Source organism: Vidua macroura, chromosome 11, assembly GCF_024509145.1.
Source record: "Vidua macroura isolate BioBank_ID:100142 chromosome 11, ASM2450914v1, whole genome shotgun sequence".
Lineage (NCBI taxonomy): Eukaryota > Metazoa > Chordata > Aves > Passeriformes > Viduidae > Vidua > Vidua macroura.
Genome location: NC_071581.1, coordinates 3,652,766 through 3,670,290, shown reverse-complemented (window position 1 = coordinate 3,670,290; position 17,525 = coordinate 3,652,766). Strand labels below are relative to the sequence as shown.

General features: G+C 42.2%; 1 protein-coding gene across 4 annotated transcripts in view; it reads right to left on the bottom strand.

The window, feature by feature from the left end:
- Window positions 1–17,525, bottom strand: part of PEPD (peptidase D) — a 219,500-nt gene that overhangs the window by 99,991 nt on the left and 101,984 nt on the right. For all 4 annotated transcript variants that reach the window (XM_053987235.1, XM_053987233.1, XM_053987236.1 and 1 more), the window contains 2 exons: window positions 6,781–6,825; window positions 428–503 (listed from right to left, as the gene is read on the bottom strand). In XM_053987235.1, coding sequence (XP_053843210.1) covers window positions 428–503; window positions 6,781–6,825 — 121 coding nt within the window. The remainder of the gene's footprint in view (window positions 1–427; window positions 504–6,780; window positions 6,826–17,525) is intronic.

Genomic DNA, 17,525 nt, shown 5'->3' with positions numbered 1-17,525 from the left:
ATCCTTTCCCTGTGCTACACTGTGCATGGAAAGACTTCCCCATTCCATCAGGATCTGGGGACAGTTACCTGCTAGTTAAGCTTTTCAGAGCTGCACATGGGCCTGAATAATCTTGATCTTTTATTTCTCTATCATTATACAGGTATTTGTGCACACAGAACAGACAGACTGCAAGCAGGTCACCTTCTGCCGAGGTGAGCTCTTACCCGAACCCACACTTCATTTCTCACACATCACAAACGCACCAGTGAGTTCAAGGACAATGCAAGGTATATTACTGGGCTGTAATAGGAGGGATATTATCCTCTTATTTCTATCCAGCCTTTCCATTATTTTATTACTAAGCAATTCTGGGTTGCTGGGGACATTTTCTGAGTACCACTGCTACACTAAGAGCAAAAATTATTAACAGTAAAGGATCCATTACCTCTTTATGAGCTTCACTGGAGATTTTATTGGTGTAGCGCAGAACTTCCAACTCCATGTTTGTCTTAATGACACGACTTAAAGAGAAGAACAACAGATAGCACGTCAGACTGCAACTTCACAGCTTAAGAATGCAAAATGAAAAAACCCTGAAAATAATATGCATCACCTATAATAAGATTAGATCAAGTACACTTCAAGAGCAAACAGCTATTACAGTATTCATGACAACAAAGTATCGTTGGCATTGATTCAGCATTAGCAAAACAATCTTACAAAGGCAAATCACAAGAATTTCAAATATCAGCCTGCCCCATTTAATACTTATAAACAAGTGGTTCAACCAACATTTTTTCAACTCATTCTACAATACATTGGGAACAAAACCAATGCAATTCTGCATTTGTCATAACTCCAACACTACTTCAAATGGAACATTTCTACAAGCATGCTCAATTTCCTTTTAAACACAATTTGAAACTATTTTACATATTTAAATTCCCAGAGCTCCAGAATTTCTGTTCAGCACAATCCCAACTCCCACCTACTTGCAAGACCTCAAAAGGCGGGCAAGGGGTGGTGTGAAAAAATGCTATTTTTGTTTGTTATTCAAAAGCCCAAACCACAAATTCAGAAACCACAGCAGCAGTAATTACAGCCATGATGTCCATTCTTTCACATGCTTCTGCAGGAAGATAAAAAACATAAAACCCCAAACAAATCAATGCCCTAAAAACTCCATCCTACTCTTTGTGCCTTATGAGATACTGAATTCATGTATGTTTCTGAGCCTTGATACTCTCTTCTGAACTCATGTCAAAAATGCACCGTCTAACTCTTCTCTACATGTATTTCCATCATGTATTTCAAATAAAAGCAGCTATTGAGTGTGACATGCACAGTGTAAAGCACACACAGTTCCATAACCTCTATTAAACACCACACACTCCTTCCACTGTCACACAAACTGAATTCCTAGTATTTTTCATGCCCATCTCAAAGGCAGCTGTGAAGTACATACTTACTGTTTACAAAGCACAGAACTACATCTATTGAATTGCATGAAAATATTTCAATCATGTTTTCGAGCTGCACTCCAGGGTTTGCAGCAGGTACAAAGAACCATAACTGTTATACTTTCAAACTGCCACCAAGACCCCTCTTTTTATTGTTACATGCTCCTCCTCACACTGCTGTAGAAAACTATTTACTGTATTTCTGCTCTGTAGTTTGTTTTAATGAGTCCAGAAACAGGTTTCTCAGCCATCAGTGCCTCTGATGTGAGATTACAGCATTTTCCATAGACAGTGCATTACTACAGCACAGCCACTCCCTTCAAACACAACTCTTCTGGCAAGAGTAAAGGTACCTTTGTAAAATCCTGATATTGATCAGAATGCTTTTACAAACAGAAACTGTAGAGGGGAGTGGATTGACTTTCTCAGTCAAATGGAAGATGGCACAGAATAATCACGATGCAATTGAGAATGAGAAGCACAAGGTTTTAAAATGCACACCCAGGTGAAAAAATTACACTGGGATGGTAAAATCTGCTGACCATGAGTGAGGAAACAACCTTCCACTCCTGTCTTTCAGCCAAGACATAAAAAAGAGTGGTTCAAATATATTTCAGCTAGAATGAGGCAGCAAAGGCTTATAGATTTTTAAATTTCTTTTAAAATCCTGTTCCTTGGAAGACTGTATGTGCTAGCAGGGTAATTTAATACTTGTTTGATGTGCCTTTATATTACCTTCAGTATACAGTACATATCCATGATCTGCAATTGCCCGAAAAATAGGTTGTTTCATAATTCAGTTGTCTAATCTCTTTGTTGCAATCTGCTAGTAATAAAAGTTAGTAACTGCTCCACAGCAAGTGCAAACAGTGTTAGAAACCATTTCCCTTGGCTTGAGCATGAGGCTTCAGGATCAAGGTACTTGTATTAGACCACAACTTCTCAGGTATCTGTTTGAATATAGAAATTCATGCTCGGCCTCAGACTGACTATTTATGCAATGCAACTCCTTCATTTACACAAGGTCAGGCACCACAATACTTTACAGAAAATATTTAGTCATTCTGAGACCAACAAAAACCACTACCCAAGGAGAGAAGGAAGGAGAGGGAGGATTGTGCAGGGAACAGGATCAATTTCACCCTACACCAGACAGTGGGCTCCAGGGTTACAGTGGTACTGTTGATGGAGGTCCCACATCATGACTGGCTAGTAGAAAAGCCTGGTTTTCACCACCTTCTCACTGTTTTGACAGTGCAAAAAGCAGCACCCTCCCAAGCCTCCCAGGTTTACAGCAGTGGTTGGCACTTCAGGGCAATCTTGTGATGAGTGTCCACAGTTCTCATGATGCTTTCCCCCACTTCCAAAATAAGGATAGGAAGAAAATCCCACCTTTTTTCATGAATGCAAACTTCAACATTCTATTAAAAACACCTCTTGGACCAGTTACAGCCTCTGCATAAATGCATTAATATTTTAATGGGAACAAATAATTTCCAGGCTCCAGTTAATGCAAATTGCCACAATGTACAGATTCCACATGTAAGGCACTCCTCAGACTAGCAGGGGGGCCACTCAGTGCAATCTAGTTTAAATAGAAGCACAAGTCTCTAAGTGTCAGGACTGACCTTTTTTTCCCCCTTTCATTTTACCAGTGTAAATGGTAAAATGAAAAATCTTCCTCATTCTCCTTCTACACACATTTTCTACTTTTATTTTCACTTAGCCATATGAGCAGCTGGTCTTTTCACCCATGTCAGTCATCCAGCAGGACAGAGAAATTTTAATATAAACAACAATAATTTCAATCCTGAAAGTGCATTTGGGCATTTTAAAAGCCTGGATACCAAATTACATGCATGACCTAATCAAGTGGTCAAGAGCATATAGAATTTGAGGCAATTATGAGGCTGAAACTCACATAACTCAACTGTGTTTTCCTAAACCAATGCTCTCCTCAAAGATACATAAATTGTTTATGTGCATTCTGCAGCTGTGATAATGCTGCCAGAAGTATTTGTTTCCAGTTATCAGATGAGTGCTTTATCAGCTGGCTTGTTTTGCTGTTTTTAGTACATGTGCGCAACCTTAACGTCTCCTTTCTGTGACATACATGGAAAACACCTGGGAATGTCCACTTCTCCTCTTCCTTCTGGAAATACTAGATTTACAGACCACTTAATATGTAAGCATGATGCCCATGTGGGCAGACTTCACAGGCCTGCCTTATTTTTACCCTTTCTCACCTCTGCTGTTACCTTTCCACATTTTATTTATAGAAATTTCTCTATCACAGTTGATACACTAATGCTCTTCTGCAATGCATAAAAACTTGCTAACTGAATTAGCATCAAAGCCAGCAAACACAGTAATGCACATGTAAAGGAGAGGCATCACAGTACAATTCTGAAAGACAGGTGCATGAACACCAAAGACAGGAGTTCAAAAAAATGTTAAGAGGCTTACAGCATAGATAGAAAAACCTCTGAAAACACAAAAAGCAAATGCACAGTTTTAGGATATTAACATACAGATCAGTTTTCACAAAGAAATATTTATAGCTTTCCATCAAAATAATGCAAAATACAGAACATATGAAATCTTCCACATAAAACTATCAAACCCCATTTTCACTGAGTTTACAGGAAAATACAGTATATAAAGGCACAAAGAGAGCTGCAACTTACTAAATGTTTACTTCTAGCAACAGCACAATTATGATAGACACTGGCAAATTACAGGAACAAAAGGCCATTTGGCTAAGTGTTGGTGTCAGAAAATCTGATTGCTAAGGAGATAATTTAAACAAGTTTGAATTCTTTCTTCTGTTAGATGACATTTTCTTTTCAAAACACTGAAATCAATACTTAGCATAGCCATTCACTATGAAATTTGAATTGGAAGCCTTTAAATTTTTTAAAATTTGTTTGGAAATACACCCACTCAATAAACTGAAAAAAAAAATTTAAAACACCATCTGCAAACTGCTGAAATCCAGTGTAAGGTTGAATTCTTCTGTTTTATCTTAAGTTCCATACTAAGTCAGAAAATTATGAGATCTTGAAAAAGTAGCAAGAGAGGCAACAGATCCTTAACCACAAACACTTTGCCTCTTGTCATTTTTTCTGCATTTTATTAGGAGACTGTATAATACTAGAGTTGCCTTTTGTAGCTCCCAGTTCCCCCTGGCTGGTTCAGAAAGCTCAGCCATTTCATCTCTAGCTGGCAGCTTGACAGCATGGTGTAGACCAAAGTTTTTCTGACAAGTACCATGTAAAACAGAGTAGTTCAGAGCTTGCCAAATCTGAAATCAAATGCATCCCTGCAAGGAGATGATTCAAAGGATGCAATTTCCTACCCCAGAATATAACCCACAAGAATTCATCTTCCTGAAAGAAAAATGTTCTTAACTCTAAAAATACTGCTTTCCAAACAAACTTTCTTGGCTGGTAACTTGACATTCCAAGGAGACTTCTGCTTTCCTAAGCTTTAATAAATACATGATCTGTCATTCACATGTTAATTTCACCAGACACTTAAAACCTAACAACCATCTTTAACATACTTCTAACTTAAAATGAAAGCAACCAAACTCAGTAAAACCTTTTAAAATGTCTCTGAATACAAATCTTTTACTTAGAATTCCCTTTCCTTGAAAGCCAGGTGTAGGGAATGTGCATACCAAGCATCCCTCTTCCTGAGGCTGCAGGAAGAACTAAATCAGAATTCCCGGCTGCCACTCACAATTCACTGAAGAGATGATTCCACCCCAGCTCCAGGTGCTGCCCTTCTACTGCCTCAAAGCTCCACCTGTCTCAGTACAACCTCCAGGGCACTGACCTTATGTTTGTCCTTACCTGAGCTTCCTAAAGAACATTTAATCACCCTTTAATTGAAACCACAGAGGGGAAAAGCTTATGACACCTTGGTAAGGTGGATGGAAACAACCTGAAAACCACCTTGGGAAAAAGCCTGTGGCCCTACTCCAAAGCCTTCTCCAGCTAAAATTGCCATTTCTGTCCCTGTTGTCCTGCTGTGTCTTCAGTGCAAAGCTTGGAAGTCAGACAGGCCCTCTCCAGGTCCTCTTCCTCACCCCTCTTAAACTCAGAAATCAAGCCCATAACATAACTTGTCTGTTTAGGAAAAGGAATGGCACAAATTCTAGAAGGACAGCATAGGCAAGATCTGAAGATCAGTTCCCCTGACACTCACCAGCAGGAGCAATGAGTCCACTACCACAGCTCCAGGCCCACGCATGACTCAGGGATGGAACATGTCTACACAAAGCCTCCCCACTTCCCATTTCCCTTTTGCAGCTTTATGTCCTGCCAAGCAACAAAAAATGTCTGCCACAACAGATATGTGACCTTTTAACAACTCTAAATGTTCTGAAATCACTGATGTTCAAATAACATCTCCACAGTCTTCAAGCTGGCAATTAGCTGTAGATGGAGACAGCAGAAGATGGTTCTCAGCATATGTGCTGAAAATAAGCATTAAAAAGCATAATATGTAGCAGCATGCAATACCATACTCTGTGGTAGTCAGAGGGTGCACCTGTGTTTTTTATTTTAAGCTTATCTGTCTTAACTAAGGATTTGTGTCCCCATTTCTAGATTACTGCACAAAAAAAAAAAAAAAGAGCTTAGATAAAAAACTAATTCATTAGCAAAAATCCACTACTATGTTCTTTCATCTACTACTATGTTTCTTCAGTAATTTTCTAAATGGAAAACTAGAGAGCCTTAGTTATGGAGCAACCCTATGGACAAAGTCAGCAATGTTGACCAAAAGAGGAAAACTAATAAAATGGGGCAGCTTTGCACTTAGTCACACATCTAGTTTGTTTGTTTCAGATAGGCTACAGCAGAATTCCCCAAGAATTACAAAGTACAGTTATATGAATAATAATTCAACAAAATTAAGGCTGTTAAAATAAATCCTGATGAAAAAATAACACCTAATTAAATACTGCCTGTTTAGACACGAGTGCTGATCTACGTTTGATTTCTGTTGCTAGAACATAAATTATCCTCAGTTCTTTTCCCATTCATACAAATTCATATTTACATGAATGTGTCTTAAACACATTCTAGAGAAATGTGTATCCAGATATAATGCTTAATAATGTTACATAAATTCTTTGGTTTTCAATGCTGTTACCTTGCCCTATTATTATGTTTGTCCATTATTTCCAGTCCATAACATGAAATCAATTTAAAATTAAAACTCCTGTGGTAAAGTAGGAGGCTTCTGCTGAGGGAACCTCTCTGAAGCAATGGTATAGTATACATATTTTCAACATTACTCAAAAAGAAAGATTTTTTTTGTTACTCACCATTCTGCAATTTCAGGATGAAGAATTGTGTTGTTGACATTGAATCTAAAAAAACCCAAAGACACTAATATTAAAAAGCAGCCAGCCACAACAGCAAAGACTACATACACTTTTTTTTAACTGTGTCTTCTCTGAGGAAGTAAAGTGAAAACAAGTACTGTATGGGAATTCAGTAGAGAACCCAGTGAGAAGAATGCATTTCATTTTGAAATACATGAGACTAAAGCATATACATGATTTTAAGAATGTGCAGAAGCCAGTGTAACAGTATGTTTGAGACATGCTTATCACACTTCTTTTGACAACAATAAAATGCTAGGTTATCAGCTCACTGCTGTGACTGTGGGGTGGACCAGACTGACCTCCAGGCATTCATTCCAAATTATTCTGTGATTTTTACTTTGTTCCTCAAACACCCTTCAATGAAATTAAAGCCAGCAAATTGCAGATTTCATCCTTTGTCTCATGCCTTCCCACTTCTGTGTGCACAGAAGGTGGCCATGTGATAAACAAGCTTGCTTAGAGGATGGTGAAAAGGAAAATGACCTCTCCGTGCCTTTTCCAATCTACATAAAAGGCAAAGCAGAAGCTCCCAACTCGCCTTGGCCTCTGACACTTCTCTGGTTTTCTGTTTATTTTCTACACGAGCAATTCATGTAGTCTTGGAATGATTTTGAGGCTCTCTAAACAATAACATACAGTGGCAAATAGAGTAAGCAGCTGAGTAATTAGGTGGAACACAAATGGATTTTCAAGCATCGTTAAAGGGTCTTTTTTGCTTACAATCTAAATGCCTAAGGAGTGTTCTGCATCAAATATATTTTTGTCTGCTCAGGACTGTTGGCTCTCCAGTTAGGGTATTTAAGAGAATTAAAATGCTGTAAGTTCCGAGCAATTCTTCAAAAGAATGTTATGAGGCAACAGTTCATTTTCCCACATTTTTGAAGGAAAAAAAATTAAATCTATTCCAGGTTATTAACTATTCTTTATACCTCAGAAGGGACCAATGAAAGCACAAACCCAGTTTTAAAAAATTTACTTAGAGGTCACTTTTAATTGTGTAATGGTCTTCCAGTGTCCTGAGAAAGCAGAAAAATACCCCTATGTTTCTCTTTTTCAGAAATAAATGGTCATAAATTTATAAAACCCTAATAAGGAGAAGGCTAGTAGTTCAAACCAAAAACTCATTACAACATTCAACAAGAACAAGCTGTATGGTATTCAACATTATGGGTATTAATGGGAAATCACTGTAAAAACAACTCAAGACAAAAAGCTACCCACCATTCACAGAACAGTGCATCACTATATAACAAAATTGGTCACTTGGAAACAACAAAATATCAAAAGGGCATATTTTCAATTTCATCATCACCATCTCAAAAATTATCACTTATGTAGACCAATGCAGAAATAATTCTACAATGGAAGAGACAGTAAAATACAAAATTTTTCAGAAGAAAATACATGAATGACATAGTCAAATCAATTTTTGAATATTCTAAGAACCCAAAGCCTGAGCTCCCTGTGTGGCTGGAGAACACCAACTGACACCACCACAGAAAACCAAGACACAGAATTATGCTACAGCTGTAACAAGAGACACAAAACCTTTCAATTATGTCATCAGTATGTCAGACAGAAAACTGATCAATGAAGGCAAATGTCAGGAGACAGTGCAGCACTGGAGTGTCCAACAGCAGCTCTATGCAAATAGCAGTAAATTATGGTTATTGTGAAGTAACAAAAGAAAATAAAGCACAGGGAAGGGCAGTTACAGAAGGCAGCTGACTTTGACTCTGAAAATCCACATCTCAAAAAACTCAGTTGATCACTTTAACCACAAACACAAATGGATGAAATCAAAAGCAAATTAAATGAGCCAAATATGAACCTCATAAAAGAAGACTGTCTCACCCGAGCTTTCAGAAAAGGAGAAAAATTGTACACTGGTGTAGAGTTACAGCAGCTCACTCTTTTAGAAAAGCCATTTCAGCTACAGTCCCTGGATTTTATCTTTCCTGGCCATGCCTCAGGTTTTAGCTTTTATGTTTTTCAGATTCTGTGCTGCTTTAGTGTGTAGTTCTGAGCTTCATATTAGGGGATGGTGAGCTCTCTTCACAGAGCAGGCAGACAAAACAATTCCTTCTCTAGCTGGGGACCAAGGACAACCGATCCAGATCTCAGGCCAAGAGCATAAACAACGTGGACTGAAGAGAGAAAAACAAGAAGGGTGGGACTTCATGGGCTAAAGCTGGAATTGGACAATTAACTCCAATATGCAGATGGGCCAGAACTGATCAAAGCGAGAGACCTTGTGAGCGGCCGTCCATTCTGTGACCCTTTTGGCTCACCTTGGCTGTAGCCCCGGCTGGGCTCTTGTGCTGCCCAAAGTGGATCCAGTGAGGCCTTTTAGCAAATCCCTGCATTATTCTGTAATTCTGTCCAGCCTCTGCTCTAGGGCAGCCTTCTCAAGGTATCAGGCTCTTCTTGAACTGTCTTTGTGCTGCCAGAAATCCAAGTCTTGCTGGCTGGGACCACCTATTATGTGTCAATTCCTTAAAATTCTAGTTTGTTGCCAACTGGGAAACCTCATTAAACACACAGAGAGGCAGCAGGACTGAATCCTGCTGGTGGGTGGAGAAGAGCCTGGAGATTGTCAGCTGAGCAGCAGTTCTCTCTCTCACCTGAAAGACAGACTTTCTGTTGTAATGCCAGCTAGAAAAGAAGGTATTAGGCCTCTTAGACACAGCATCAACCCGTATGTGCAAGAGAATATATTGTAGGCCACCTTCTCAAGGAAGTCAAAGATTAAGGACAGAACTGTCTCACTCCACCCATCTCATGGCAGCTGTGGGTCCTGGGTGAGTGGCCACAAGGCCACCTGTTTATAACTGTGAGACTTCAAAGGCTAATGACTGAAATCACGCTTCACTCTTACTTACTCTTATTGTTGTGGTTTAGGGATAGTATTGTCCAATTTAGTGCTCTTGCTAAAACTACAGCATCACTGCCACTCACTTGCCCCCTTCCCCTCCAACTGGAAGCACAAAATGCAAAGATCATGGGTTGAGATAAGACAAATTTACTGGAAACAGCAATGAGATAAGAAAACATACAGTAACAGCAACAATATTAATAACAAAGGGTATAAGACAAAGAAACAACTTACATGGAAAAAAACCCCTACAACAAAGAAAACACCAGACTGTTCCGCCCAAAATGTTTCTCAACAGGAAGGAACACTCTTCTCTTCCAAAGCAAGAGGGTCCCTTCCTCCTGGCCCCAGCAATGACATGAAGGGGTGTAAAGAACGTCTGGGTCCATGGGCTGTGTGTTCTATCTATCCTAGATGTCACCCAGGTCAGGAAAGCTGGTGTGCTGTCTGCTGGCTGCTGCACCAGGAGCTCACAACTGAAAGTAATCCATGCTCACTGTCCTTGGTAGTAATGGCACACAGTGACAGTGTCATTCAGCAATCAATATTATACAATTCAACATTACAAACTGTTCTCACCCAAAAATCAAATCCCCTCAAGGTGAACATCATGTTTCCCCATCCCTCCTCATCACCCACCAAGTGCACCCAGGTCCTTGAGCAAAAGCAGTCCCACACATGGGTTTGCCTCTGCCTGAGGCAGGACAAATCCACGCTGCCTTCCCTGACACATTTCTCATAAGCATCACAGGGACTTTATCCCCTGCTAAGGTACGTGGAGCTAAGGACTGAGCAGGGCCAGCTCCACTGGCAGAGCCTCTAGTGAAAACTAACCAGGCAGCCTCTGCTACATGTGGGTCCCAGTGTGCAAAGGTCCCACACCCACTGCCTTCAGTGTGGTTTGGAACAGTCCATTGCAGCGTTCCGCTTTGCCAGAGGCAGGTCTGTGACAGGGAATATGAAACACCCACCCAGTCCTGGGCTCTCTGGCCACATTTCAGAAATGAGTCCCACTGCCTGACTCAGCTCTTTCTGGGGTGCCATGTCACCACAGGACTTGTTTTTCAAGGACTCTGCCTCAGGCAGTGGTGTGAGGCACAGGATTCATCTCCAGCCATCCAGTGGTGTTTCCACCATTGTCAGCACGCAGAGCTTGCCTTGGTGGCTCTGGCAGGAGCATGATGCCATCAATTTGCCAGGCCTCCCCTTATTTATATTCCCACCACTGTCCCTCTCACCACAGAGGTTTTACCCCTTTGGCCCTGCTTGGCTGCAGTGCACCTTTCAGTCATGGATAACCTGGGAGATGGAGTCTGTGGTTAAAGCCACCCCTCGATCACAAACCCATCTGGATGTTGCATCTTTTCCCTGATGACCTGAGGTGTCATGGGCCCACCAAGCCAGAAATAACTCAGCCTTACCAGTCCAGATCCACCTGAGACCCTTTCACCTGGCAGCCCAATCCACCTGTCTGCTGCTGTGATGTCCTCCAGCAGCCCTACAGGAAGGGCTTTGGCAGCCACGTTCTCTACCCAGCGCTGATGTTTTGCTACAGTTCAGCAGCCCTCATGGGCTTCCCCTCTCTGCTGCCAACTGCTCTTTTCCCACCAGTCCAGCCACCCCCACGGGCCATTTCCCACCACCCACGAGCCAGTCTAGAGGTAGTGTTGGCCACTCCTCTCTTTCAGTGATATCCAAGGCCATCTGGAGCTCTGCAGCCTGACTGGATCCACCTCGTCCCTCAAGAGCTTTTGTGGCTCATGGTGTAGGACTGCATGCAGCAGCTTTCCATTCTCAGTTATCTCTGTGGCACAGCAGTGAAGGGAGCGCATCGCCGTTCCTTTTCTGGCAGCTGAGTACATGGTGGGGCCTCCTCAGCACGTCACCTTCTCCTCCTCTTATGATGCTAACCTGAAATTTTCACCCTCAGGCCAGTTCCTGGTAACCTTCAAGATCCCTGGGCAATTGGGGTTTCCTGTTCAAGGCTGCTGTGTGATCAGAGCCATCACTTACTCCACACGGCATCAGGGCCAGGATGTGTGGAAGGGACTTCTCCTCTGAACATCCAGCCCAGCACTGGCACTCGGGCTGCCAGAGGAGCTGTGCTTCAGTGCCAATTGATAAAAAGTAACATCAGCCCTTCTGTCTGAGGACTTGCCCACTGGAAACTGGAGCTGCTCTTATCCTTGACTAATTTCCTGTGGTGTTTGTTCCCCCTTTCAACTCACATACCTGTGCTCCCAGGGCAGGGGTGGGGTTTCCATCCCACTTCCTCATGTCCTCTCCGTGATCATGCAGGTAAAACCACAGATTACCTCATGGTGTGTTCCCTCTCTCTCGAGCAAGTCTTGAGACTTGTTCCCAATATGACTGGTCTGTACTGGCAGGGCATGGGACACTTTAAATTTTTGGTGGCCCTCTTTAAATTGTTGGATATCCTTGGACAGTCTTTCCACAGATGTAATGCAGAACCGTGCTGGGTAAGAAATACCTTCTTCATATAGCTTGCATTTGATAACCAAATTATCCATTGAGTGTTCTTATTTCATGACCTCACTGCCAGTGAGTTCGCACACAGCGATGGCAGGTTCCATAGGAACTTCTGCCACATGGTTGTGTACACTGGATGTCATCTGGATTTGTAGGGGACTGCTCTGAATACTTACAGAGTACCTCCAGCACAGCTAACTCTCTCAGGTACTGGATACCCTGCTCCATGGCGTTCCACTTCTCTCTTTGCATTATTAGACCATCCTTGAGAGAATACCTTTCCCTCATGCTTAACAGGAGTTGACTCCAGAGACTGAGTTTCTGCTCATTTTCTAACTCCCTGGTCAATTCCACATCCTGGGACAGGGACCCCAGCTGCTTGGCTTCACTCCTTGATTTCATATTGTGGGCCACAATATTCCAGCACTGGAACAGCTGGGTTACATGGGGCTCTCCCAACTGGTAGCTGAAATCTTTTTGCACATCTCCCAGCTCACTTGGGGATAGGGATCTGATTATCCCTGGCTCTGCCTGTTCCTCCTGTTGTGAGAGCCCTGCTTCCTCTTCATCCCTCACTAAGCAAATGGATTTTCTCGGATTTCTGTACAGGTGCAACTGCTCCCAGCATGGGTTGTTCCGCTGGCTCAGCTGCAGTTGGGAGTGCTCACAGCACCTGTTGCTCTGCTTTCCTCCTCCTGCCCCTGAGGGTGCTGTCTAGTGTCTGATAAATCACAGCCAGAGCCCAGCATATTGCATAACTTTGTGCCTTTCTGGAATTGCCACAGCTTTTCTGCTGTCACGTACTTTTTCACTTTAACAGGGTCCTGTAACTGTTCAGGGGTGAACTTTCAAACCTTTGGAGCAGACTAGTCCATCAAAAGTCATCCCATTTTCTTTCTTTAGTGCTCCCACTAGAACCACAGTGCCACTTGCTTCCCCTCCCCCTCCAAGTGAAAGTACAAAAGGCAAAGATCATGGGTTGAGACAAGAATAATTTTCTGGAAACAGCAATGAAATAAGAAAATGAAGAGCAACATCAACAAAATTAAGAACAAAAGGTGTAAGTCAAAGAAAATATTTACATGGAAAACCCTTGACAAGAAAAAAAACCACCGAATGGGACCATTCTGCTCACCAAATTTCTTTGCAGGAAGGAACATCCTTCTTCTTCTCCAAAGCAAGAGAGAGTCCCTTCCCCAGCCCCAGCCCTGAGATGAGCTGGGACAGAACAACACCTGGGTCCTGGCCGTGCCCCCTCCTGAACACTGCAGAAAATCAACCCTGTCCTGGCCAGCACCAGGACATCTACCAGCAAGGCAGCTAAACAAACCAACCACATCCACAGCTTTTCACCACCAACAGTATGAGTATACAAATGGTGTTTAATTCACATAATTTGGGCACAAAACCCTACATAAAATCCCCTGACCATGGCCTCCCAGCAAAGTTTTGATCTCACTAGACAGCAAACAACTTACTCGTAACAAAACATGTACTATCCTCATGTTAGGAGGATTAGGCAGTGCAATCTAATTCTACATTTTTCTGCAATTTGCAAATTGACAATACTTAGATGATGAGATATGTGGTCTTGAGGAAGAAAACAAATTGGCATTTGCTACAGTTGTAATCTGTAACATATTAGTGCTCCCATTTAATCAATGCAGAACAAAGAAATACTACACTTTAAGGCATGTCCAAATTGATTTCATACTGAGTTGTCCTTTCACATGCAAGACAAATTCATTAGTTAAAATAACCCTAGAAATCTACACTTCCCATATAAAAGCACTGTATAATGAGACCTCTTTTTGTCAATTTAATGACTATACTGTGTGTGTCTACAGTGATAAAAATCTAAAACATATTGATACACAATGTTAGAATTTTCTTCTCTTCTTCAACATGGAGATTCTTTGTCCAAATGAACTGATTTGGCTATCCAATATGAAAGGAGGAATTCACTGCAAAACTTTAAACATTAGGTACATTGCTTAAACTGTCCATCATTTACCTCAATTGACTCTGAGGGTGAAAAAAACCCTGCCAACACAGTGAGCAAAGATTTAGTCAACAGTGCTTTAAAGTATATGGCACATTAGTGTTCAACCCTACAGGTTAAAAATACATTTTCTGTACGGTGAGTCACATCCTCTCAAAGCATTTTTACAAGGCCTAATAACCGACATGATTAGATTAAAGAAAATCCTGCACATTTGAAGAATGGATCCATGAATTAGGGAAAAAACCTGCAAATACAGAACAGGCCTCTATTAGCAAATAGAAATATGAATTTCTAGAAAAGAAAGCACTAGAACTACTGTAGAAATCTGCCTTCTATGCTTCAGCCTGCTGGGGCAAGTGAGTGATCCCCTTCTGCAGGATTCTGAAGAGCTGCAAACAGAGCTGACCTGAGGAGAGTTACCAGGAGCAGCCAGGACATGGTCCAGGTCTCCTGTCTCAATCCCTGTCCCAGGCTGGTCCCTCAGTGACCCTCTGCTGAGCAGGGAACTTTCTGTGTACCACTGGCCTCTGTTCCCACAGCCTGCAGCAACAGACCAGCTTTTCTGAAGGGCAACATCCCTTGCTATATGAGAGAGCCAAACTAACGGAAACCATGAAATAATTCACCACTATAGATTCTATAATCAGGATAGAATCAAGCTTAGCTATTGCTAGCATGACAAAAATAACTTCAGGGTGATCCTCAGGGCACAGGAATAACCCACGACCACAGCAGTCATTTTGTCTCAAATGACTATTTATGACAGTAGAAAAATTAACCAAATAGCTTAGGTAATAATGCTCCAGAAGAAGTTCAAAAGGTTCAAAAAGTAAGGCAGGGAAGCAACATCACTAGGGCAAGAAAAAGACAGTTTCTGACAGAAGCAGATGAACAGCCTGCAAAGAGAGCAAGATTGACCTTTTTCAGGAAATCAAGACATTATTTTCATTATTATCCATCATGAAACACCCCCTACACCCCCACCCCCACTGGGCCAGGTCAGCCTAGGAGAGAAAAAGACATATGGGAGCAAGAACACAAAATGGTCCTAGCAAGAAATTAGATCTTGGTCAGGAAGCCAGAAAACAAAACAAACAGGAGATCCGGCATAAAATAGAGCATCATGGCCAGGGCAGAGACTGGCTGAGCTGAGGACTGAGAGCACCAGCAAGGCACAGCCAGGAGGGAGCACAGGCAGGCAGGAGGGAGCACAGCTTGAAGGAACACATTGATCTGGGTGTAATCCTCTTGGAAGAAATCAATACATCTGAAATATATCTTTTTATAAAGGAGACATTTGCTACAGGAGAGGTGCAGAAACAGGAAAGCAGGAAAGTTGAATTTGGTTTGGGTCTGTATTGAAACCAAATATGAAATGAATTGGTTTATACAGACAGTTACAAAATTCTGAGGCAAGCAGTTTAAAAGGAAGCTCACCCCCTCCTCCAGACCACCAGTTACCCCCTGCACGTGGACCAAGCACAAGCTCACCAGAGCCACCACAGCCCGGGAGAAGACACAAACAGAACCAGGGAGATCAAAGAAAGACTGGAGTGACAAGTGGTTTGAAGGCATGGTCTCTGTCAGAAGAGGGGAGTTGATCCAACAACAAAATCAGTGCATGCTCTTCCATACTGTGAGCATGGGAGGGGAAGGTACCAACCAGACCTGTCAAAGGCAGCAAATGAATGACCTAGTGCCTAGGGGTGCAGAGGGATGAACATGTGCCAAGTCTCAAAGAGAAATATCTGCTGATAGCTGGAAATCCCTGCTAGGAATGGAGAAGCACTCCTCCTGGAGCACACAGACAGCATGTTCAGCACTAACTGAGAAGCCAATGCTTAAATACCATTCAGTGTTGTAGGGGACACTCTATTAAAATCTCAAATGAAGTGCTAAATGGAGTGGCTTCCTAACTTAATGTTGACTAGTGAATGGGCTACTAATTAAACTATTTAAACTGAGTTTAGTGAAATTCAGGGTAAAAAAGGGGGTTTTGGTAGTTCAAACAAACTTTTGTACATCATTGCAATAAAGAATTGCTGGTGAAGCTAATAACTGTTTGTATTTCATGTGGAAGTGTATCAGGTAAAACTGGAGATATTGCTCCACACAGATTTTGGAGTCTGCCTGTGTATAAAATTAGTCCTCCGGGGGTTCCCTGGGTTCCCAGCCAGTCCGGGGAGTGATCCTTGGCTGACCGGTCCGCAGGGAGGGGTAGATGAAACCCGGAAAGCTCCACCAAACAAAGACGAGACGTCTCCCGAGCAGTTAGATCCGAGAGGTTTATTGTAGGAGAAGGAAGGAGCAGGAGGAGGAGGCAAGGAACAGCAACACTCTCGGAGGGAAACTGGCTCCGAGAGCCCAGAACAAACGCGGGACCGAGAATATAAGGGCAGGGGAGTAGGAGTGGCTAGGGCACAAACCAACCAATGGGTAACGGGTAGAGGGGAGGAGACAGGATGGGGTGTTATGTAATGAACCAATCGGGATACAGGAGAAGAGTGGCATTCTAACAGGGTCCAATGGGATTAACAGAACAGAAGAACTTTCTAGAACCGGGGAGTGTGTTAGGCTTTGACAGACAGCCTCAACTGGGGAGGGAAACAGCATGTGATTGACAACTTCTGGCTATATTGAAGTTGCCTCCCAAGGGAGGGTGGGGACCCCTCCCACATGCCTGTATGTGGAGAGTGTAAGATGACCATCTACTTGGACAAAGCAACAGAACTCACACTGGCTGTAGCAGCAGAGAGGACACCAAACACTCGTAAGAAGTGACCTGCATGTATTGTGGCATACTTCATATTTAACTCAGTGGGCAGCAAAAGATGTCTAAAAGCCTGGCACCTTGTTCCCAATATCCCTGACAGAACCATTAAACTCCCATTTAGGATACAGAGGGGAGAACTAAGTAATTATGAAATCAGATTCCAGATTTCAGATCACTTGACACAAAGAAACAATCCCAGCAGAAAAGCATGCTCAGATTATACAAATGAGTGCCCAGACTCGCAGCAAAGTCTGTGCCCTACCATCCTCACTGTACAATTAACATGCTGCTGACAGAGGAGGATGGGAAAAAATACAGTGAGGTGCCTAGGAGACACCTATGATCAACACAATGATCAACATCTCAGCACAACTGCTTATTTTAAAAGGCTTTTTAATGAGGGTGGTCTGTTTCTTTTTTGCCATACTCTTGAGCTAAAACCAGACAATGATCTTCTTTAAAAGATAGCGTAACAGAACACACAGTTGTATTTCATTATAAATTGAGGCCAACATCCTCACAACCCAGAGCAAGCTGTG